General features: G+C 35.6%; 1 protein-coding gene across 2 annotated transcripts in view; it reads right to left on the bottom strand.

Moving 5' to 3' along the window:
* Positions 1–576: 576 nt before the first annotated feature.
* The window catches only part of LOC129245088 (potassium voltage-gated channel subfamily KQT member 4), a 37,419-nt gene continuing 14,708 nt past the window's right edge, over positions 577–23,287 (bottom strand). The window contains exons 8-19 of one of the 2 annotated variants that reach the window (XM_054883068.1): positions 23,030–23,217; positions 22,411–22,455; positions 21,773–21,954; positions 13,767–14,333; positions 12,967–13,037; positions 6,919–7,046; positions 6,718–6,814; positions 6,331–6,594; positions 2,511–2,629; positions 2,306–2,427; positions 905–1,101; positions 577–837 (exon numbers count right to left, since the gene is read on the bottom strand). In XM_054883068.1, coding sequence (XP_054739043.1) covers positions 748–837; positions 905–1,101; positions 2,306–2,427; positions 2,511–2,629; positions 6,331–6,594; positions 6,718–6,814; positions 6,919–7,046; positions 12,967–13,037; positions 13,767–14,333; positions 21,773–21,954; positions 22,411–22,455; positions 23,030–23,217 — 2,070 coding nt within the window. In that variant the 3' untranslated portion in view covers positions 577–747. Of the gene's footprint in view, positions 838–904; positions 1,102–2,305; positions 2,428–2,510; positions 2,630–6,330; positions 6,595–6,717; positions 6,815–6,918; positions 7,047–12,966; positions 13,038–13,766; positions 14,334–19,446; positions 19,534–21,772; positions 21,955–22,410; positions 22,456–23,029; positions 23,218–23,287 lie in introns of both variants that reach the window. The other variant, XM_054883069.1, reaches the window with a different exon arrangement.

Here is a 23,287-nt window from a genome sequence, read left to right as displayed (position 1 = left end):
ATTAAAAAAAAAAAAAAAACTCGACGTCATTACCTCGTGAATAAAGTAAAGAAACAAAAAAACCAAATTTGAAAAGAATCGGTGCAGTAGATATGAATCTGCAGTGGACACCGACCGTAAAAAAGGCAAGTGTGAGAAAAACGCGTTTAAAGATTTTCGGCAGCGTGAAATCCGGTTGGAGAGGAGAGATACTTAATCCTTTGTGTCTTTGTCAATTTTACTCTAATGCACTTCAAACTTTCACACAATAATCTTAAGATGTTATAGAATAATTTAAAAAAAAAAAAAAATACCATACTACCCCCTTAAGGTCTAACAACACACCCTGCATATAATAAGCATCTCCGGCGACATATGTACGCGAACGCTTTTGGAGTATTCCAAAAAAGAGGAACTGTAGTCTACGTTGGAAAAATCACTTGAAGTAACGACAATTTACCGCATTTGGGGCGGCCCACATTGCTTAGGTGGCTAAGCAAGACGCACAATTAATTCAACCAGAAATGTAAAAATCCATTTAAAAGTGGTATACATACATTTTTGGCATATCTATTGTAAAAAAAGTAGTCTCGAAAATTTCAGTATAATCTTTCTATTATTTCTTTAATTTTTCTATAATTGATGAATTTTAAAATTCTATGAATTAACTTTTCTAAATGTGTTTTTTGTTTTAATCAATTTTTTTTTTACTTAAATCTGAACACAAATGGGATAAAAAATGCGAAACGTAAAAAATAATAATACAATTTAGCCAGATTGAGGGCAAAGTAATGATGATTTTGTAGGTGTATCCGCGGACTCATTATCCAAATCTGTGAGATTATTTGCTGAGCTTACCTGCAAAGAAATAATTTAATTTAGAATTTTAGAAATAATATTAATTTACTTTATTATGACGACTTACAGGTGTAACGGAAGTTATAATAATTTTCGTATGAGATCTTTGTTGCAGTAGCGCAGTATCCTCGGCAGCCGCTTCACAATCGAGATCAACATTTGCACCAGCGTCGCTATCGATCTCCCAGGAGGGGTAGTGATCCATTTCACCTTCACAATTGAGATCCTCCTCTTCGAAATCTTCAACCTCATCGATGAGTATAACTAAGAGAAAATGTTTAGCACTTTTTTGTTTAGTATAAAAATTGCAATTTCATTGATTAAGTGAAACTTCTACCAGGAATTCATAATTCGTCGTTATTCGTGAAGTGCGCATTATGAATTCGTTAGGAGAATTCAAAAGGTGAATAGATTTCATAATTATCTGCAAGAAAATATTCGAGAATTCTACCCGAAGAAAACGCAGCTAAACATGTGCCAACATTCTGAAAGTTCTCAAGTTTATCAAGAAGGTGGGCCTGGTTGTTGGTCGATTTCAGCCATTAAATTTATCAACTTAATTCCAAATGTATCACGTTTGTCAATATGCGTTAAAATAACCTTAAGTGTTTGTTGAAGCCAGAAAGCAAAACTTAAAAATATTTCACAGGCTGATACCCGCTGCTGCTATTTGCCTTAATTGTGTGATATAATAATTTATAATTATATTTCATGTAAAAAAATAAATAGAAAAAAAAGTCTCAAAAATTAAAAAAAAAAAATGGATTGACAACTGATTATTGAAAACTTCAAAGGAGATAAGATTAATTTTGATTGCTAAAACAACAAACAATTTATGGTTTATTGACAAATTCTGAGTACAAGTTTAGTTGACTGTACTTGTTTTTATTAACTCAAGCTAAGGCGCATTGAACAAGTAGCAGCAGTAGAGCAACAACAACAAGATCAATGCATTTTGATTTGGTTTTTGGTCCCTAGAAAGCCAAAATTTATAAACAAAGATTGATAGTTTAAACTTTAAAGAACAAAAAAAGGAAATAATCAAATCAGCTGTTATTACCTCTTTATATGCCTTGACTATGAATTTGACAAAATCAGTTAATAGGGTGACGAAAGAGGCTTTGTGTTCGCAAACAAATTGAGATTGTGTTGGTGATATGAAAAATCAAGGCAGTCTCCACTCTTATCACTTCGTTGCCGTTTGACCGAATGTCTGAATTGGACGAATGCCTGAATAGGTGTGAAAAAAGCGGACAGAAGTCGGATACCCGGATACCGATGGCCCTGTGACTTGGTAGCCGTTGTTTTTCATCATAGCCATAATAGCCAAACCTGGTAAATCCATCATTCTTGGGAAGAATCAGCTAATTGGCTGACGTCACATGGGTAGCCGAAGTTATTCTCAAATTATCTTTTCCACTATCTATTCTCCTTGGATTTAATATAACTACTTTTGCTGGTTACTTACTTGAGTTTTCTTTTCGTAAATTCGGTTTTAAGCTACTACATAGAGGTTCGGTTAGAGCAGGTATCGTTATAGCAAAATTATCGTCTTTGTATATTCCTCTGTCACAAGGATTGGAGGTTGATCTGTAGTATAGATTTGAATGTTGAAGTATAGATTTAATGTTATATTTGTAACAAAATAATTGAAATAAGTATTTGTAGCTTACCTTAAAGTTACTCGTTTCTTTGGATTTTCTATTTCGCATATGGCATTATCACTACATAGTTTAAAAGGACTAACCGAGGCTAATTCGTAGGATGGCGCAAACGCACGCGCATCGGAAACCTACAAAAAATGTGTGTAAAAATAATTTTAAAATTATTTTATAAAGAGGAATTGAAAATTAATTAATTTAAAATTATATAATGGAGTAATACATTAAAAAAAAATGAATGGTGCTTGACAAGAAAAAGAACTCATTTTTGCTCAACGGGGGTAAAATGAACAAAACTATATTCCTGTCGTAAAAAAATTATATACCGCTTCGAATTCACATGAATAGAGTCAAAGTGAGTAGTGTCAACTTATATACATTTTGATTTTGCAAATTTATATTTCGAATGTCAAAATTTCTATCCGAATGAAAGCAAACAACCAACGCGACAACAGAGATGCAGTTAACTTTGAAATTCAAAATACTCAATGGAAAAAAACAAAGAAAAAAAAAATTAACTGCTCTAGCAATATCATTTTACAGCACTTTGGCACGCTAAAAGAAGTGGTTGGATTATACCAGGAAAAAATGCAGTAAAATAAAAATGCTGATTGTGCAAGACCGTTAAAAAACTGAAAATTTCTTTTCATTTTCTTTCTTTAATAAGTTTCAGTTTCGATAAAGAATTCTATACTTTTCCTCCAGAGATTGGGCTCTACATTTTTGGGCCAAAACAAAACAACAATTTGAGTTGAAAACTTTATCTCAGATAATAAGAAATGGCACGAACCAAAATCTCTATAAAAAAGTGAATATAAAAAGCTGAAGTATAAATTTTCCAGCAGAAACTATCAGCTTTCTCTCAAAATGAAATGCTACTTTACTTTCACAACTGGTGAACTGCTGGTGTGAGATTACAGGTAAAATAACACTCATTTCAAGAAAAATATGCGGCTTAACTCGCTTTCCCTAGGGTCAGGTGGCTTAAATTGTTTGTGGCTTGGTAGGGATGGTTTCTAGGGATTAGGAGATACGTGGGGGTTGGTGGATTAGGAGTTAAGTGGTTAAGCCTACTTGTGTTATGAGACATCAAGAAAAATAAGATTTTTTTCAAGAAAGATATTTGACTAAACTCACTGTCTCCAGGGTTGAGTGGGTTAGCCTGCTTGCGGTATGGTAGGGGTGGTTTCTAGAGGTTAGGGCTGTGTGTGACTCGGTACCCAAAGGTTAGATAGTGTAGGGGTGTGGTGAGTCAGCACACTTATGGTGTGAGACAAAATTTTAAGAAAAATAAGACTTAATTCAAGAAAATTAGTAATCGACTATATCATGTCTATGTTATCTTAATCGATTTTCAAGTGTAGGAAAATTTAGAAACATGAAAATTTCAAAATGCGATATCTCTGCGAAAAAAATTATATGTGAGCAAGCAAAACGCCATTTGAAAGAAGAAGACTTGTATTTAAAGATGCCATCCTTTAATTTTGGTGAAAGAAATCATCTGCAAGGCTACATAACCTCAAATATGGGCAAAAACGGTGTTTTTTGCACTTTTAGGTTAGGATATCTCGAAAACCAGAGCTGATAGAGCAATTTTGAGGCCAGATTTGGATTTAGCGTATCATAAACCTTCGGAAATATATAGTCTGGTTTCTGGGTCTGAATGTTGGTTAAATTTTGTCGGCCTGTGTAATTGGCATGCAGAATTATTGCTCGATCAGTAACGATCGAGTTGATGCTTATAGCAAATTCGTATGTTGCGCTTCGTAGCAATAGCAGAAGGCAGGACAAACCGCTTTGAGATTATACGTTAAGCATTTCTTCATCACTCTCCCGTCTGTCTAATTTATACCAAAACACAAAGAGTGAATGTCGGAATTTCTCACGGTATAGAAAATACAAAGGTTGCGCTATTGCAGTAACGATACTTTGTTACTGGTGAATTTCACTGAATCGAAATAAGTATACCTTATTATGAACTTATCTGTTTGTTAATCAATCAGTGAATGTTTTGAATTTTAAATTCAGCAAAATAATGGAAAGGAAGTGCCGGGTCATAAATTTTGGAAATACGAATCAAGGCGATTTGTTTTTTCTCTTTCGCCGGGTACAGGGCCCGCCATCTATCGTTACGGATTTGAACTAGGTATTATTTGAAGCATAGTAACAGTTAGCTGTCATCTGATTTGACTGAAAATTAGTTTCATTCTTCCGCTGAACGAAAATGGTTGTGTATACGCTCAAAGAATGCTGGGAAATATTGCGACATTACTTTGAAAATCATGGTAATGTTGCAGAATGTGTACGAAAATTACGTACGGCAATGGGAAGAAGAAAAGCACCGAATGAAGCGTATGTGCGTTACTTTGCGAAAAAAGTAAGAGAAACTGGGTTGCTTATTGACAAACCAACGCGTGACCGACCAAAAACCGTGCGTACATCCCAAAATATTGCTGCTGTGGCCGAGAGTGTTCGTGAATCACCAGGAACATCAGTTCACCGTCGTTCTCAACAATTGGACATTTCGGAGACATCATTGAGACGAATTTTGCGTAAAGACCTTGGTATGACGCCGTATGACGCCATATGAATGAAGTTGTGTTCCATCATTAACCGGAAGGGTTGTACTTCAAAATAAAAAAAACAGTTTGGAAAAACATTGAGTAGTTTCTTTTTTATAGCATTTTTAATTCCGTAAAGTTATATGGCGGACCCTTTACATTAGGATGACAGCAAGAATGATAGAGAAATAGATTGCGCCTTTTGAATTCGCTGTGTCGTAAGAGTCCTTGAATAAACAAGCAAAAGGAAGGGCGTGGGAAGAAGGGAAGGGAGTGGGAAGAAGAAGAGCAGGCGAAAGCAATGGAAACAACCATACAATACCCGCACAGACATACTTTTTTGCCGCCGACGCCTTTCGTATTAGAGCGTAAACACACTGCATTTGGAGGCTTTCTATTAATTTGTGCTTTCGCAATTTAACAAATGGCACTTCGTTTTTCATTAGTTTGTTTAGTTTAAATCTCATAAATCCCAATTACCAAGCCATTCATTGAATTTTCACAAGCATGTCTGTATATTTTCTCCTCCTTTTGTTTGTTTGTTTTTTATTGCGAAGGAAGCTGACGTCAGACTTGTCAAAATCGCGAAAAATAAAGTAACTGTTTCCTAAACGCTCCATCTAATGTACTTAATTCGTTTTGGGATGTCAGCACAAAATAAAATGACGAAAACCTGTTCTACTTTACTACTACTCAACTTTCTTTTGTCGTGGCATTCTAATGTACAACAAGTTTTTGTTGGTTTAGTGCCATCACCTTTAATGAATTCGTCTTAGCATGAATGATAACAAATCTTCTTAATGCAATGTTTGCTCTTGCATTCGCTTATTCTTCTATTTTAGTTTTGTCTTGTCACTGTGCTGACGTCAAGGCCTTGGATGGTGCAATATTGGATTCAACTATTGTTGGAAATTCCTTCAGAAAACGGACGAGAGTATAAACTTTAAAAAAACATCTGACGGCTGCATCATTCGCGATGGCTGACATTAGGGCCATTCCTTATTTTTAGTCCTTAAAAAAGTTTATTTGATTGTACAACTTCTCATAAAAAGCTATATAACGTGTACTAAGGAGAAGTCGGTTTGTGTTTTCATTTTACTATATAATACGGTATATGGTATACCCTTTTTCATCTAATAAAAGTAGGACTCCATGTATAATTAAAATAAGACATTACTTTTGTTTTACCTCACCCAAACTAGAAAAGTTAGAACGCCAAACTTTCTCTATTACTTTATTTGATTTATTCACAACACCAATTTGAACTTTACCTTGCTATCATCTCTGACCCCGATTTTCGTCGTCGAGAAGAAATCCCTTCTAGCACTGATTGTCGCATGTGTATTATTAGTATTTATACTATTACTATTTTTATTATTGCCCGTACCCCAATCGTCCCGTTTCGAGTGATCTTCATTGTTATTATTGGAATGTTTAACTACAGGCTGTGTAGATAATGGAAGTGCTAAGAAGCGTTCGCGATCCTCCATATACGCTTTGATGAGTACATCTAATTTTTCTTCGATATCAGCGACCTAAAATTTTTGCAAAAATATGAATTGTAAGCTCAAATAATTTGTTGACAAAAATAGAAATTTACACATCTGTGCATAAGTATGTATGTGTGTATAATATATAGTAGTGAAGCTTTTCCTCACCTGTCGCTCTACTTTAACTACACGCGAAGCTAGACTAATTTTAGAAGCGTAAACATCTTTTGATTTTGATCCCTGCTTACCCAGGATTTGATCGAGTCTGAATTTTGGGTAAATTGGAAAAAGCAAAAATAAAGAAATAAAGTATTTTTATGCATGCGTCATATATTTATGTATGTAGGTATATGTAGAAATTTTAGTTACCTTGCATGCACATTTTTGACTCGACCCAGCAAGTCCACGTGACCTGCCGCATATTGCTCCATCACATCCTTAACATCATACGGCTTGAGAGCTTCTTTGAATTTTCGGCGAGCCACAAAATATTTCAGCTGTGAAAAGAGGTAAGAAAGTAGTATATATATGTACAATACGGTGCCTCATCTAAAAAGAACAGTTTTTCCACCAAAAATCGAGTTTTTTATGAATAAAATTATTTAAAAAAATGCTTTTCCTGTTACGAGGGTTGCTAATTAAATTTCTTACCTGGAAAAAATACATTGGTGGTTGAAAACGGTTCGATTGTATTTCAAAATAGGTATTATCTACTTTTTACAGTTACGTCTTTAAGGGGGGGGTAGGGTCACAAAATCGAAATTTTTTTTCTTCACTCATCTTATAGTAAATCATTTCAAGAATGTTGTGTCAAAATTTTAAGTGGATCGGAGCAGAACTCTCAAAGTTATAGCCTTTGTAGGCACTCTACCTCGAATGCGGAGCATCGATAATTTTTCAGAGTCATTTTTTCAAACGCGTTTTTCCCGAAACGACTTCTTAAAAGTCGGTGCCAATCACAACTCCGAAACTTTTCAAATTTGGCACACGTTTTCTAAATCAAAAATACCTCTCCCCCCCACAGTTTTTTTTTTTCTTATTTTTTTTTAAGGTTGTTTTTCACTTACAAATATGGCGAAATTTTTCGCCAAAAATGCTCGTTTTACGTTTTTTTGCCACCAAAACTATATTACAAAAATGAAAAAAAAAATTTATTAATGGGGGGGGGGAGCATTAAGTCATATTTTAACTGAAAAATTCGACTTTTTTAGTTTCAGATGATTCTACGACGAATGCCGATTGGCATCGCAGAGCACCTCTCGAAAAACATATCTCCAAAAAAACTCTGTCATGGGCTTATTTGTTAATATTTTATTATTAATATTTTTTAAAAACTTATTGAAAAGATGTACAATAACATGCAACTGATTTTATTAAAGTATCTTAAGCCATATTTCTGTAAAAAATTCAAAAAAAAGTGTTTTTTTTAGCGCTAAACCCTACCACCCCCTTAAAGCGTTTTTTAAATTGTGTGGGATCCAACGCCAACAAAACTTTCTTACCACAAGGTGATTACGCAAAATTTGATTGATGCTCGTCAAACTACAGGGTGGGCCATATAGCGTTTGCTTTTTGAACCACCTATTTTTTTGAGAATGGTAACTCAAATAACATGTCAAATGAGTTCATAATTTACTTAAAGGTTTGATATTTACGAAATGAGACGCTATACGCTTGAACAAAATTGTGAAATATTGAAAACCTATTTCCAAAGTGCTGAGCCTTCTTCTTCTTTTCTGATTTTCACATCGGTGGCTACGTCAATAAACAAAATTGTCGGATTTGGGTCTCAACGAGTCACTGTTTGGTGCGGTTTTTGGTCTGGCGGCATCATCGGGCCATTTTTTTCGAAAATGAGCGAGGAGCTGCGGATACAGTAAATGGCGAGCGTTACCGTGACATCTCAACGAGTTGTTTCCAAAAATTGAAGAGGATGACATGGACGACATTTGGTTTCAACAGGACGGTGCAACTTGTCACACTGCCAAAGTTACACTCGAACTTTTGGCTACCGTTTTTGAAAACCGAATAATCAGCCGAAATTCCGATATCAATTCGCCGCCTCGGAGCTGTGATTTAAGCTCGTTGGACTATTTTTTGTGGGGAGCCGTTAAGGACAAATGGTATGCGAACCATCCAGAGACGATTGATGCTTTAAAACACGAAATCGAAGTTGCCATTTATGAAATTAGAGCCCGAACATTCGAAAATGTGCTTAAAAATTGGGTTGATCGAATGGCCTTCTGTACAGCCAGTCGTGGCAGTCATTTGAACGATATTATTTTTCATTCACAAATGACAATGTTCAATCTTCAAAATAAAAAAAAAAGTTTGAAAAAATATTGATTAGTTTTTTTTTTATAGCCAATTCTAAAAGCAAACTGTACATGGCTCACCCTATATTGTCTATTGCCAAGGATGCCTCAATCTTACGTGAAAATCTTGCCCAATCGTTTCGCCTACAGCATCAATATTTTTTGGCACAAAAATAGATTTTACACGACCTTTCCGGATTTCGTCGGAGAGCGAACAGCGCTTACGAGAAATTCATTGCAGCAGTTTTTTACGGTGCTAAAGGATGATGCTTGCCAAATGTTCTCGAAAATGTTCAAGGTTTAATTCCATTTTCTTGTCGAGATGAATTTTTAAAGACACTGTAAACAACACGAAATGGCTCACACAAAGTTCTGAGCGGGTTTATGGTTAAATACATATGTCAAACTTTTCCATAGAAACGTCAGATGTCCCCTGAGAGCACTAGAAGCGCCTAAGACCAGAATATAAGCAGCAACCTTTGCAATTTTGTAAAAAGTTTAATCTTGTTTGCAAAAAAAAAGGTTTAAAATTAAATTAAATTATAAATTATATCAGCAGAATCAAAATAATGGGATTTTTATTGCTATTTTTGATTATTTCTTGGAAGATAGGAAATAATGAAAGGGAAACTGGAATAACTCAGTTAAGAAATATTGGTACCTATTGAAGTCGAAAATATTATTATTTTGATTCCGTTGACACATTTTTTTTTAATTTTAAACTTGAACTCTTCTAACATCTGAGCTGAGTTTTTGGAAAGAGGATTTTTAAAAACTAATTTTATTTATGAAATACTCGATTTTTTCAATTACTTTCAAGCAAATCTTAATATTTTTACGAAATCTATGGGTTGGGGAATAAGTTCACAGCGTTTTTATATTTTCTCTTATTTTATTATTCTTCGATTTGTTCGCTTTTTGGCAAGGGGTAAGTAAGTATTCATTCGATAGAACTCTTTCTGCTCGACAAAACTAATATATGTTAATTGTATTTTTGAGTTATTTAATTTTTTATTAATTTTGAGGCTTAGAAATGGAATACCCAGTAGGTAAAAATCACCATTTCGACACCTACTCGACTTTGCGTTTCATGGAAGTCAAAAAGCTGCCGAAGCAACCCGGGACATTTGCGACGTATATGGAGAAGGTGTCATAGGCGAGTCTATAGCATGGAAATGTTCAGAAATGGGACTTTGACGTTGATGACAAGTCCTTCAACGGAAGACCTTCTGAATTCGATGAAGAACGAGTCAAATCCCTTTTGAAGGGGTACGGTCGCCAAACCAGTCGTGAATTGGCGAAAAAATGAGCTGCGATCATAAAATGATTCTCAGTCACCTCCATTCAATGGGATTTACCGAAATATTGGGAGCCTGGGGGCCTCACGAGCTCAAACAAAAAAAAGGGGCCTTCAACTTGCTTCTTAGCATCTCGCCCGCCATCGAGCAACACTCGGTCACAAACAGTGATTTTTGTACCGAATCCTTACAGGAAATGAGAAATAGCGCCTATACATCAAAGAAAGCAGTGGGTGGCTCCAGGAGATACGCCAACGCCGAGAGTCAAGTCGGATCTTCATCCAAAGAAGATCATAAAATGTGTTTGGTGGAACTGGGAGGGCATGGCGCACTGGAAAATTCTCGAAAAGAATGCCACGGTCAACAAGGAGCTCCATATTGCCCAGTTACACCGCGTGAATGAGACTAATCGACTGAAAAGACCTGATGGACATGGTCAAACCATACTCCTTCGTGACAACGCCAGTCTCCATTGCGCACAAGTCGTCAAAGCCGCACTCCAAGAGCCCGAATGGGAGGTCCTTCAACATCCGTTGTATGCTTCGGACCTTGCACCGACCGATGACCATCTTTTCCGCTCAAACCTCACCTTCGTTAACAAAGAGACCCCTAAAATCTGGCTCAACAACTACTTTGACACCAGACCAAGCGATTGTTGACGGAACGGCATCAACAAATTGGCGAAAGCCCCAAAATATTTATAATATTTATTTATGGAGAATGAGCATTTCGCAGATAGAAACTTGGTTAGCCGCGCCTACACAACTACATAACTTCTTTATGTGTCTAGTTATTTGCATTTGTTTTTTATTTTCCTTGTTCACTCCACTCGGGAGCATAACGCCTCGTCAAGACTCAGTCTTGCTTTGGTTTCTTTAATCTAGTTTGCTTTCTGACGGGACAGGTGATTAGCCTGCCGCTACCAGTTATTTTCATCTTCTTCTTAATTGGCGCGATAACCGCTTACGCGATTTTGGCCTAGTTTCACAAAGCGCGCCAGTCGTTTCTTTCTCGTGCTAACCGGCGCCAATTGGACTCACCAAGTGAAGCCCAGTCCTTCTCCACCAGTTCTTTCCACCGAAGAGGAGGCCTTCCTCTTCCTCTGCTACTATCAGCTGGTAGCGCATCGAATACTTTCAAAGCCGAAGCGTTTGTATCCATTCGGACGACATGACCCAGCCAACGTAGCCGCTGGATCTTTATTCGCTGCGCTATGTCTATGTCGTCATGGATGTTTAAATTCCTTGCAATAACTACATATGGTGACTTGAAATGCAAAAAGCTGTAACTAGCAAATTTTTTACAAGAGGAGCTAAAAAATACCAAAACTGAATAGCCTCTTAAGAAATTTAAAATTTTCATCTAGTATCGTAATTTGATGAAATGCATCACAATCAATAGAAATTGGATCGGACGGAGCGCGATTTAACTTTAATTTTGAAGTTTTTAGAATGATAGCAGGCAAATCGTTTCCGTTTCTCTTACTTTCTGGTTACGAAAACTAAACATTTTTGCATCCTGCGGTGCTGAAATTCAATTTACTTTAATTAAATTTCATCTCTTTCTTGATTGTATATGAACTGAAAATCCGCTAACTATCGATTTTAACGGAGGCTGTTAGTTTTTTTATATTTTTTTTTCGGTCCTCGCAAAGTCCATATTTTATTGTAAAAAGCTTTTTCTCATGGTGATGGGGGTATTAACTGTATATTATGCCATGAGTGCGATATGTCTCAACATAATGTCGAACACTTTGTGCAGGCTATACTTTCAACATTTTGGCTCTCACTGTTTAACTACATAGGTTAGTTCAGCCTACAGAATTTTCACATCAGGTCACAAAATCGAAATTTTTTTCTTCACTCATCTTATAGTAAATCATTTCAAGAATGTTGTGTCAAAATTTTAAGTGGATCGGAGCAGAACTCTCAAAGTTATAGCCTTTGTAGGCACTCTACCTCGAATGCGGAGCATCGATAGATGTTTGGCAATTCCCAAGGGCTCGGCTGTCGGCGTCATTTTTTCAAACGCGTTTTTCCCGAAACGACTTCTTAAAAGTCGGTGCCAATCACAACTCCGAAACTATTCAACCGATTCTTTTCAAATTTGGCACACGTTTTCTAAATCAAAAATACCTCCCCCCCCCCACTGTTTTTTTTTTAATTTTTTTTTTAAGGTTGTTTTTCACTTACAAATATGGCGAAATTTTTCGCCAAAAATGCTCGTTTTACGTTTTTTTGCCACCAAAACTACAAAAATGAAAAAAAAAAAATTTATTAATGGGGGGTAGCATTACGTCATACTTTAACTGAAAAATTCGACTTTTTTAGTTTCAGGTGATTCTACGACGGATGCCGATTGGCACCGCAGAGCACCTCTCGAAAAACATATCTCCAAAAAAACTCTGTCATGGGCTTATTTGTCAATATTTTATTATTAATATTTTTTAAAAACTTATTGAAAAGATGTACAATAACATGCAACTGATTTTATTAAAGTATCTTAAGCCATATTTCTGTAAAAAATTCAAAAAAAAGTGTTTTTTTTTAGCGCTAAACCCTACCACCCCCTTAACCGAATTGGTTGGTTTATATTTTTTATTGTAATGTGTTTTCATACGGCGTTTGTTCAGTTTTATTTTCCATACTAAAATTGCGTATTGTTTGACGTGACTTACTTAAATATCCATGCATTAGCCAATTAGCCATTAGTTGCACTTAACTAATTAGTTACATCATTGATTTAATTACTAAGTACAATACATTATAATACATACGTACACATGATTATTGCGCTTCGCTTACCTTTCTGATGAATCTTATGGCCGTTTTGTGTTGACTCGTCAGTTGTGTATATCGCGGCTCTTCATCTTCATCTGAATACAGAGAGAAAAAAGGCGAAAAAATGACAATGTACTACGACGAGTGCTACAAAAGTAACTCTTTGACAATTTTACGTCCACACAAATCAAATACAAATTGTACAATCACAATGGAAATTACGAGTACAAGTATAGGCAAGTATAGAGTAAATAGAGTAAATACGAGTAATGTAGTATGAGAGTTGCTATGGTAAATAATAAGGTACGAGTATGTAGGTAAATAGTTTAGGAAATATGTAAATATGAAGTTAAGGTTGTTGACAGCAGGTTTAACTAAACAACTCAATGGGAAATGATAACAAATTTTAGGCAATGCATTTTTTGAGCGAGAGGCACGTCTGCGTTAAAGTTATTGAATCATTGGAGGCCGTTATGGCTACTCATTTGTATAATGTAATGCATGTATGCATATACGTAGGCATTTACAGGTACAACAATATAATTATTGATGCATTAATTTTTCAGCAGATTTAGTCGTTTTTCTACACGTTTTTTTGTTTTTTGCTTTACACACATATACACACCAAAGAAGATTATTTTAGTAGTTTGTTTTTATTGGAGTTACACATAAAATGCATATTTTTCATCTAGCACGATTTCTACATAGTTTGGATACTAGAGAGGACATGGAGTTCAGCAATCTAGCTATACATATTACTTTTACGAGTACAGCATTTCATTTACTAGGGATACCGGTAAATTCACGAAGATACGAATACCCACTTTCTACACATCCACCACGGCCACGTGCGCCACCACCACCTATACCGCCTAAGGTTAGACCACCAAAACGACATCGACCCTCGCCCATACTATTGCCTCGCTTATCATGTACACTGGCCAGTAGACGCGGTTCAAGATACTGCGTCCGATTGTAGCGTTTCTCATCTTGCGCTTCATCACAGTTCGTTGTTTGAGGCAGTGAAAAATTCGAACCAAAAAAGTCGCCCTGCATGAAACCGCAAAGAATCACAGGTATGTTCGCCAAAGCAGCAGTACTACTGTTGTGGCTATTAGCCTCTAAATCAATATTTTTGGCGCAGGAAGAATTCATTGGCAGCGCGGCATTGTGATTTGCAACTGGTGCAGAGGTGGGTGGCGTTTTGAAATTCTGTTGTTTTTGTTGTGATGATGTTAATGGATGTTGTTGATCGGTGTGTTGTTGCGGTACTTGTAGCTGGTCTTGTTGCTGCTGCTGCGGAGAGCTGTTTGTTGCATTCCTACAAAAACTTCCAAGAGAAATAGAGCTGAACCTTTGTTGACAATCGTTTTTACGGGGATTGGGCTTTGCTAAGTGTGAAACGGAAATATTTGGAGAACATATACATTCAAAGAGTAAGTAATTAACACCATAGAGAGACAACGAATACATTGGTCCATATGTATGTGTGTACGAGTATGCAGTATGGCATTCCACTGCGCAAGTGTGGACGTGGGAGATAATAGCGGATTTACGAATGGCTTGTGTGCAGCGTTAAAATGCCTGGATGACTACTCCATACGAGGGTATATGCATGTAGATATGTAGGTATGTACGCACGGCCAGTATATATGTACATACAACAAAGTTGATCATCATTATCCTGTTACTGGTATGTTGCTAAATAATTGCCGAGGATTTAGTAGAGTTACGATAGGCAAAAACAAGTGCGCGGCATCGATTTAAACCATTCTTTTTGTCGATAATTCCAAATGTCGATAGTTAAAACTAAATACTTTAATATTTTTCTATTTAAAATATACTTTTATATTGCAAACTCATTAAAAATTAAACAGTTTCTTAAAAAATAAGGAACTATCCTTAAGTTCCAATTTTTTATTTAAAGGTTTCAATATGCTCCCTTACAAAGTGCTGACTGTGTTAAACCTACGTTCAAGGAAGACAACTACTATTCATCGAAAATCATTATGTGCGACGAGGACCATTTCCATCTCTGGAGATATGTGAACAAGCAAAATTATCGCTCTGTGGTAATGAAAATTCGCGTATGACTCACGAAAAGCCATTATACACACTCAAAGTTACTGCCTAATGTGCTGTTTATATTTATACTGGACGGAGCACGAGCCACAATCGAAATTTCTACGTTTCCGGATCGTCTAATTTCTTGTTTTGGCGGTTTTTTGAAGTCACAAGTCTATTTTAGGCAGCCTCAGATTCTTAAAGTGTTGAAGAATATCGGTTAATAATGCCAGAGTTTAGGAAAATGCCATAAATCGGGCCTGATTGGTAATCAATTCTGGGGGCGGTCTCTTGGCTGACAAACAAGTAAGACATCAAATAAACAGAATACAAAAGCAGAACTAAAGTTTTTCATTTATAAAAAAATTGACAGCCAAAGAACATAGCTTTGGCGTCTTTAATAACGCCTAACTGTGTCAAATCGCTCTCCGCTCCGTCTCTTCATGGAAGTCAAGTGACATCACTAAATCGGCTGGTTACACAAGCATCGACATTATTGCGGGAACGATCCATTGTGGATGACTTATATACAACATCTAAATCTCCAATGCGCTGCATGTCCTCGAAGCGTTTTTTTTAATCGTAACATTGTTCCAAGAAAAATGAGCCCGCGTTTCAGATGTTACACCATACAATTACACGCTCTTTACGACTAAGCGTGGATTTTCCGCGCTGCAAATAGGGAAATTTTGCCTGTTAACGTAGAAAACATAAAGAAAATATATTTTCTTCATGATTTTGAGTAACATCGTCGTGCCCTTCTAGCTGCTCCAAGGCACATTCTGAGACGTGGTTGGTCTTTTCACTCAATCTCTAATCGCTAACAACGTCACTGTGGAAAGCAACGATCACTATTCAATTCTCTAAAACCAACGTGCACGTGGAACTATCTTACTTTGCAAATTATTCCTTTCAATAGATTTTTGTAAATTACAACCATTTCTGTTAAAGGGCTCACTCCTCTATTCATTGCCATCAATGAACCCTAATTTTCGCGCTGAATAACAGTGAATAACAATTAGCAAAAAATTGTAACAGCAAATGCGTGAAAATAAGCAATCAAAAGTATAAATTTAACAGGAAAAGTCTGAAGGAAAAGTTTCAAAAACAAAAACCAAAAAATGCTATAACAAAACAACAAATGGGGGGCGCAATCAGTGAAAATGTTGCCAGAAGTGTAGTTTTCAAGTTATGAAGTGTGGCAGTAAAAAAGCTGCCATTACGAAGGAGACCCAGAGTTCATCAAATTATTATTCTGCAAAATATAGGAGAAGGTAAAATAGTGAGGGTACGCAATGATCTCAGTAGTAGGGGGTGAAATGCCATCTCAGTAGATGCTCAGATTGGTTCTGCTCGCTCTGGTTTAAAGAGAAATAGGAGTTTTGGACCACGAAAGGTTAAATTTTGACATAGGTATGTCTGCTGGAAGAATTCTCAAAATATACAATTTCAAATGTACAGACGATAAGAAAAGAGAATTTCTAAATTTCTTAAAGTTGTCCAAAGTTAACAGTTGCAGGAACTACAAAATGACAGTTTCACGCCTAGTCATCGTTCAATTCGCAATGCCAACTCTCTCATATCGATGTGTTCCACAATGGTAGTGTAGTGCAGTTGGTTTGTATGGAGACATTTTCACAACAATTACTCAAGCCAATCTGAGGGGCCATAAAGGAAGCTTTTCTGGGTTGCAATGGAATAAAAAGGCATTTTTGTGTATTTAACAATTAAAAAGCGAAAACACAGTTTGCCACGTAAGCGAATAGAAAGAAGAGTTCCTCATGAAGATTCTGCAAGTTTATTAAAATAAATGCTGCTCACTGTTAGCTGGTTTCTGCGCCTAGTACCCCTTTCTCGGTAAAAAATCCTATTAAAATAGCTCTTAGACTTTGCAAAAGCTATTGCTCACTGAAAGCCCACCAAGAAACTTCTGGAGTACATGAAAGATAATTGGGACTATTACTGGACCAGTGTCTTGCTCGCTGACGAAGCTTCATCTTCGCATTATCGAGTATTAAGTTGAAGCCTCTTAAAAATGGGTGTTACAATTTGAAGCAGACACTTTACAAAGCCGCATACTTTTTTCGATATCTAATAATATGCCACATTTTTGAGAAAAGCAGGTTCGGAGGATGCTAGACCATATAATATTTGGTATCGCCGGTATGGCATAATAACAATTATTCTGCCTTTTAATTTCAATTTGCTTAATTTTAAAATTTTCATTTATTACATTTGCAAAGTGGGAGCATTTGTATTTTGCAAGGCGCATTCATTACTAAACCAACAGCGATGTTTTGTACGTTTCGATTGTCAAAGCAAAGTACTGGCGAAGTGGAAAACAAAGAATGAATTCGCCTTGTTTTTCTGGGCTGACAGCCATATGGACACGGCGACAGAAAAAAACCAAATCAGCTGATTTACCGATACTACCTTTAATAGATTCGCATTGGTATTTTGCGGAGAACGTTAATGCATAGAGAAGTTTCAATGACGCGAACGCATGGAATTTTGAGAGGTAATCGTTTTGCGTGCGTAGTTCCCAACACACATGTTTTTCACCAAAAGTTAATAGAAATATACTCAACTCGTCAAATTAAACAGTTCTCTGTGTTTTGTTTTTCTTTCTTTCTTGTTTTTAGAAATGTTTAGGAAATCAGCTTTTCCAGAGCTACTGAGTCCATTTTAACTTTTTACGTTTCCTCAAATCTTTGCAAGTCAGAATAGTGTGTACATTAGGGTGGGTCAATTTGTATGGAACAATTTTTCTCGACATCGTTCCCAATAGAGTCGGATTTTATATTTCTACAATCTTATGAAATTAAATTATAGCCCTAAGTCAGTTCATGGTTCCCCAATTTTAGAAAATTGAGAGGGAGTTGGGGCAATAAAGAGAAAAAATACACATCCCGTTTAAAGTAAAAAGAATCTTTAATATAACTAATGTGCAAACCTTCCATAAATCTAAAACTAATATATTGTAAGTACGTTTTTATTTGTATGATAATGATATGATAAGATAAATAGTGTAAAATGAAATTGTTTTTGTTTTTTTCATAACCACTTTTTCTATTAAAATATTGAAAAATTTCAATAATTTGCTTCGTAGCGCCATCGTGGGATTATTTACATGAAAAATAAACTTCAAAAATACAATAATATCAAACTTTAATATTCATTTCGTATTATTGGGAGCTCTAAATTGACTTTAGAGCTTTGCTCTAGTGAACCTTTTTTCTTAGATTTTATGTATAATTTGAATCTGCAAGGAACGATGTCTAGTGCGCATATATCAGACCACCCCTGAGTCGGAAGTATTTTTGCAAGTAATTAAGAAAAATAATGAAGGGGGCCGCCGTAGCCGAATGGTCGCTGTGTGACTATAGAAAAAACATTTGCCATTCGGAGTCGGCTTAAAACTGTAGGTACCTGAATTTGTGGATATATATTAAATAAGTAAAAACATTTTTTGTGTACATACTGTAGGTCATCTTTTCATATTTTTCGTCAAATCTTCAGCTTTTATAACCGGATTTTAGGCGACCTCTACATTCGACAGTAATGCCATTCTGTCAATATTTCTTCTGTAATAATCGAAATACTTCCTTAGCAAAAGTTTAATAATTTTAGACGAGCTTTGATTTCCTAACTTTAGTGTGGTGCATTAGGGTGGTAGAAACTGAGATTTTGTGGGTAAGTACTAAAATGAGGCGCTTCAGACCAATGAGGAACACAAAGTGGATATATATTATATTCGAATATTAATGCCGAAGATATGACGAAAAATGTAAAAAGGCGACTCCTACATTCGGCTAAAAAAAAAAAAATCGAAGTTTATTTGCAAAAATACTTTAGACTCAGGGGCGAATGGCGACCATTTTTTGTTTCCTGTAGGTTGAACAGTCTAGTGCATGTATGTATTGTGAGTGTTGTGTACAAACAAACATTACAAATAAATCAGGAGTATAAAGTGATATATGCTCAGACTTTTTAACAATGTTAAGTAGCTGCAGATACACAAAACAACGAAAACAAGGCTAAAATAAATATAACGAGTAAAAACTCAAATAAAATCATACTCACTACGTCTACTACAAAAGAGAAAAAGCCAGCAAGATTTTACGTTCAGAAAACAGATCCAAATTATAATATTTTAATGAACAAATTTCTATTCCTAGTCAGATTTCCTTTTAAAAGCATTTTAATTATTGATCTTTTTTTTAATTTTAAAATGTTCATAGCAGAAAATTTCATAATTTCTCCTATAAAAATATATATGTAAATGTATATGTTAGTTATACCCATGCACCCTGTATATATTGAAATTGTTCTAGTATTAACATATGCTTATTTTTTGTTTTGTAATTGGTTAGAAGTGATTAACAACTAGACGACAACATCCATTAGCAATGACGTGAAATTGACAACAACTGCACTTACCATCGGAATTCTTTTTCAAAACACTTGTTTCTACCACCGAATCTTCACTAAAACAGGGATCTAAAGTTTTGCCATTTTGCATAATTTCTGGAAATGTACAGAAGAAGGCAGCAGAAAGTAATAAAAAATTAACAAAACGTACTTGGGAAAAAACTGGCACCAAAAATACGACGAACAAAAAAGAAAAAAACAAAACAAAATAAATTTACAAGACTAATGCGAATACGAATTGAAAATGCAATAACCGTGGAAATAAATGTATTGTAGTATATTTTTTTTTTCATAATAATAACAACAACAACACTAACGAAATTATACTCTACTAACACCGTTGGGGACAAAAGTGCGAACGCATTAACGAGTATTAAGTAAGAAAATATGTAGTATGTAAAAGCATTTCTTTTAAAAGGTAGTATTCTGAAAATGATCGGATCGGAAGCGCCACGAGACCCCCTCGGATGCTACCCTGCACAAACGTAAATTGAAATGCGCAGCATTTAATTCTTCAGTTACTCGCAATAAAATGTGTGGCAAGTTTATAAACTTATATTAAATAATTGTTAGAAAATATCTACGTAGATTTTTGAAAATTGCGACAAAAAAAAAAATGAAAAAAGTGATTATAGCTAGTTGTAAAAATATGTAGGATTGTATGTGTATAGAGGGTAGCCAAATTATTATATTAAAAAAAAAAACAAAAAAGAAATTGAATGCAGAAAGTGTGCAGCAGCAATCGAACTTAATCTTCATATACATACATACATACTCATAAATATAGTTTATTATTTTTGTAGTTTGCTGATATTATTATATCATATTCATTCTTTGCGGCCGCCGTAGCCGAATGGGTTGGTACGTGATTACCATTCGGAATTCACAGAGAGGTCGTTGGTTCGAATCTCGGTGAAAGCAATAATAGCGGTCGCCCCTCGGCAGGCAATGGCAAACCTCCGATTGTATGATATTTCTGCCATGAAAAAGCTCCTCATAAAAATATCTGTCGTTCGGAGTCGGCTTGAAACTGTAGATCCCTCCATTTGTGGAACAACATCAAGACGCACACCACAATAGGAGGAGGAGCTCGGCCAAACACCTAACAGAAGTGTACGCGCCAATTATTTATTTATTTTTTATTCATTCATTCTTAACACCCTGTTGTGAGTTAAATTGTTTGATCGATACTTTACGAGATATCGATCACTATAGCCATCTACCGAGAAAATAATGGATTTCATTTTAAACGAATATAATACAGCTGCACTCTTAGCATGGTGGTTTTGGCATACTCTTTACCAGCGTTCTTTACATTGATTGCGTGACTGTCATTCGGTAGGGCCCGGCTCGAGACCCACTGTGGGCATGAAGCACCAAATGATGGAAAAAGTTTTTGCTAATAGCGATCGCTCCCGAGTGTCTATCTGCCATAGAAAAGCGCCTCACATGCCTCTATTATATATCATACTTGCTTATGCTCGTGTACGCATGTTTTTTTTACAAACAACTTTCCAAGGGAGTTGTTACGCCCTTTTTTAATATTTCCAACTAAGATTCAGTAAAGTCGTATTGATAAAATATGTTTTCATACCTCATCTGAGAAGTATAAAGTATGGAAGTTTCAGTTTGAATGGAAAGTGTCATGCCCGCTTTTCCAAAAGCCACAATTTTTCTCCATGGGTATGGGATAGATAACAAATGTTTTCATAGCAAATGTTTTTACTGCACTACAAATACTTTCAGAGATATGTCCAATGGAAATTCCAGTTTGTATGGGTGGTGGCAGTCTCTCTAAACATATTAAGAAATTTTTCTGGAGCAAAATCCATGACTAACATTTTAACAAATAAATACAGATTTTTGTGAACTGAAAGAAAATGGTTTTCAAAATGTATATTCGTATCTATGTATATTTCGTGTTTTAGCAAAGGCAAACGTTCATTAAATGTTTTAATTTCTCTTTAAAACGTAGATTGATTTCTGATTGTCTATAATAATTTGGCAATGCTCCGCGTATTCGTCAAAGATGCGTTTAGGTGTGGACTGAGAATTCGAGCACAGGCACGAATGTGCGAGTACTCAGAGTATTCGATGTACACGTTTGTGTTGGTATGCTATTATGTGAGTACAAGTTACTTAAATATATATGTATTATATTAAATGAGTTGGAAGCGATTTCGAAACGTGAATTGCATGAGTAGGTAAATGTAAGTATTTCATTCGCAATGAGTGATGTAGGTATTTGTTGCTGATTTTCGTTAGTGGTGCAAAGTTGTGGTGCAAACAGTGTATTTTATATACGATTAGTTAGCTTTATGGCAACTAAACATACCCAAATTCTCCACAGACGTATTAATCTCTCGCATTGTACGCGTGTATTTGGTGATTTTTGACGGACCCTGCGGTATAATGGTGTTCACCTCTCGTGGCGGCATGTTCTGACTCCGGTGCCGTCTAATTGTTGGTAGACGTGTAACGAATGAGGCATTGTGCTTAAAGCTAGATGAAGCTCGTCTAAATCGATAGAGAAATATACATACATACATACGTACATAAAATAGAAGTAGAGCAGCTACAAACATACATACATAGTTTTGTATGAATTTTCAGTGAGTTAGTAACATTGACGTCGTTACATTAGTGACTACACACTAAGCTACAAAATCTAAGATTATTCTAAATGTTGTTTTTTTTTTATGTTTTTCAATCAATGGTTGGTGTTTGTATGTTAAAGAGTCGACGTTAGGCACATAAATGCACACACATATATTTTGAAATATGTATTGCTTAAAGAATGCTACAATCGCAAATTTTTATACACTCTAGCGAGAGTTCACAATTAAAGGAGGATGTGTCTAGGACGAATTGATGTATTCTATGTGGCACTTGGTTACATTTGTATGCTTGTGTTCATGTCATGTTTGATGTTGGTGTTTATATATGTAAATATTCAATATATATTTTTTTTACCTATATTCACTTAAATTCTTAAATAATCTATCCCAATATTCCGAACTGTAAAAACAAAATAGATATAAAAAATATATATACACATTTGTAGTTATTTGCAGGAACCCATTGGACAAAGAAAAAATTATAGAAGAAAATCAACAAAACTGGTGTTTAAGTTCAGTTGAATTGGTGTGTTTATTTTTTGGACTTCGCTTATATTTTGCTGAGTGTAAACGTGCCATTAGCTCTAAAGAACAGTGTGTAGGAAAATTCTTGCGCACATTGTGAAGCATTCTGTTTGAGGCATGGTGCTGCTCTGGCTGTGCTAAGGGTGTAGATGTGACATTTATTGCTGCGGCAAATGCTTCTTTTTTGCTTTTTGGTGTTTGAAAATGTATAACAGTTGTCAAAAAGACAAAAACAAAAAAAAGTTGTACAATTTTGTTTGATCAACATGTTTTAATTAAATTCCCATTATACTATTTATTTATATAGTAGACAGTTTCTAAAGTAATTAAGCGACAGTCTAGAGCATGCCCACAAAAAACGCAAGCTTTTAAGAATTTATTTCTAATTTTGTTTTGTAAGAACTTGAAATCTTTTAAAAGTACATACATGTGTATGTATTGTTACTTACGAGGTGGGCGGACTTGGTAAAGGCACTTCGTGTACTTTCCAGGTGGCGATCGATATTGAATGCTCGTCCGCGGCATAGCAACGCCAGACGGCCTGTATTAGCGTTGCAGCTGGTTGCCGTCGCCGTATCATATGCTTTTGCCTTTGCTGCTGCTGCACTTTCAAGGCGAAACCGCTGCCAAGAATGCCCTAAAAATACATACATATATGACATATGTAAACACACATTCATGCGTAGATACATACTGTATACACACAT

The sequence above is a fragment of the Anastrepha obliqua genome, chromosome 4, assembly GCF_027943255.1.
Source record: "Anastrepha obliqua isolate idAnaObli1 chromosome 4, idAnaObli1_1.0, whole genome shotgun sequence".
Classification (NCBI taxonomy): Eukaryota; Metazoa; Arthropoda; class Insecta; order Diptera; family Tephritidae; genus Anastrepha; species Anastrepha obliqua.
The sequence above is the reverse complement of the archived record's forward strand: the minus strand, read 5'-3'. Positions and strand labels throughout refer to the sequence as shown.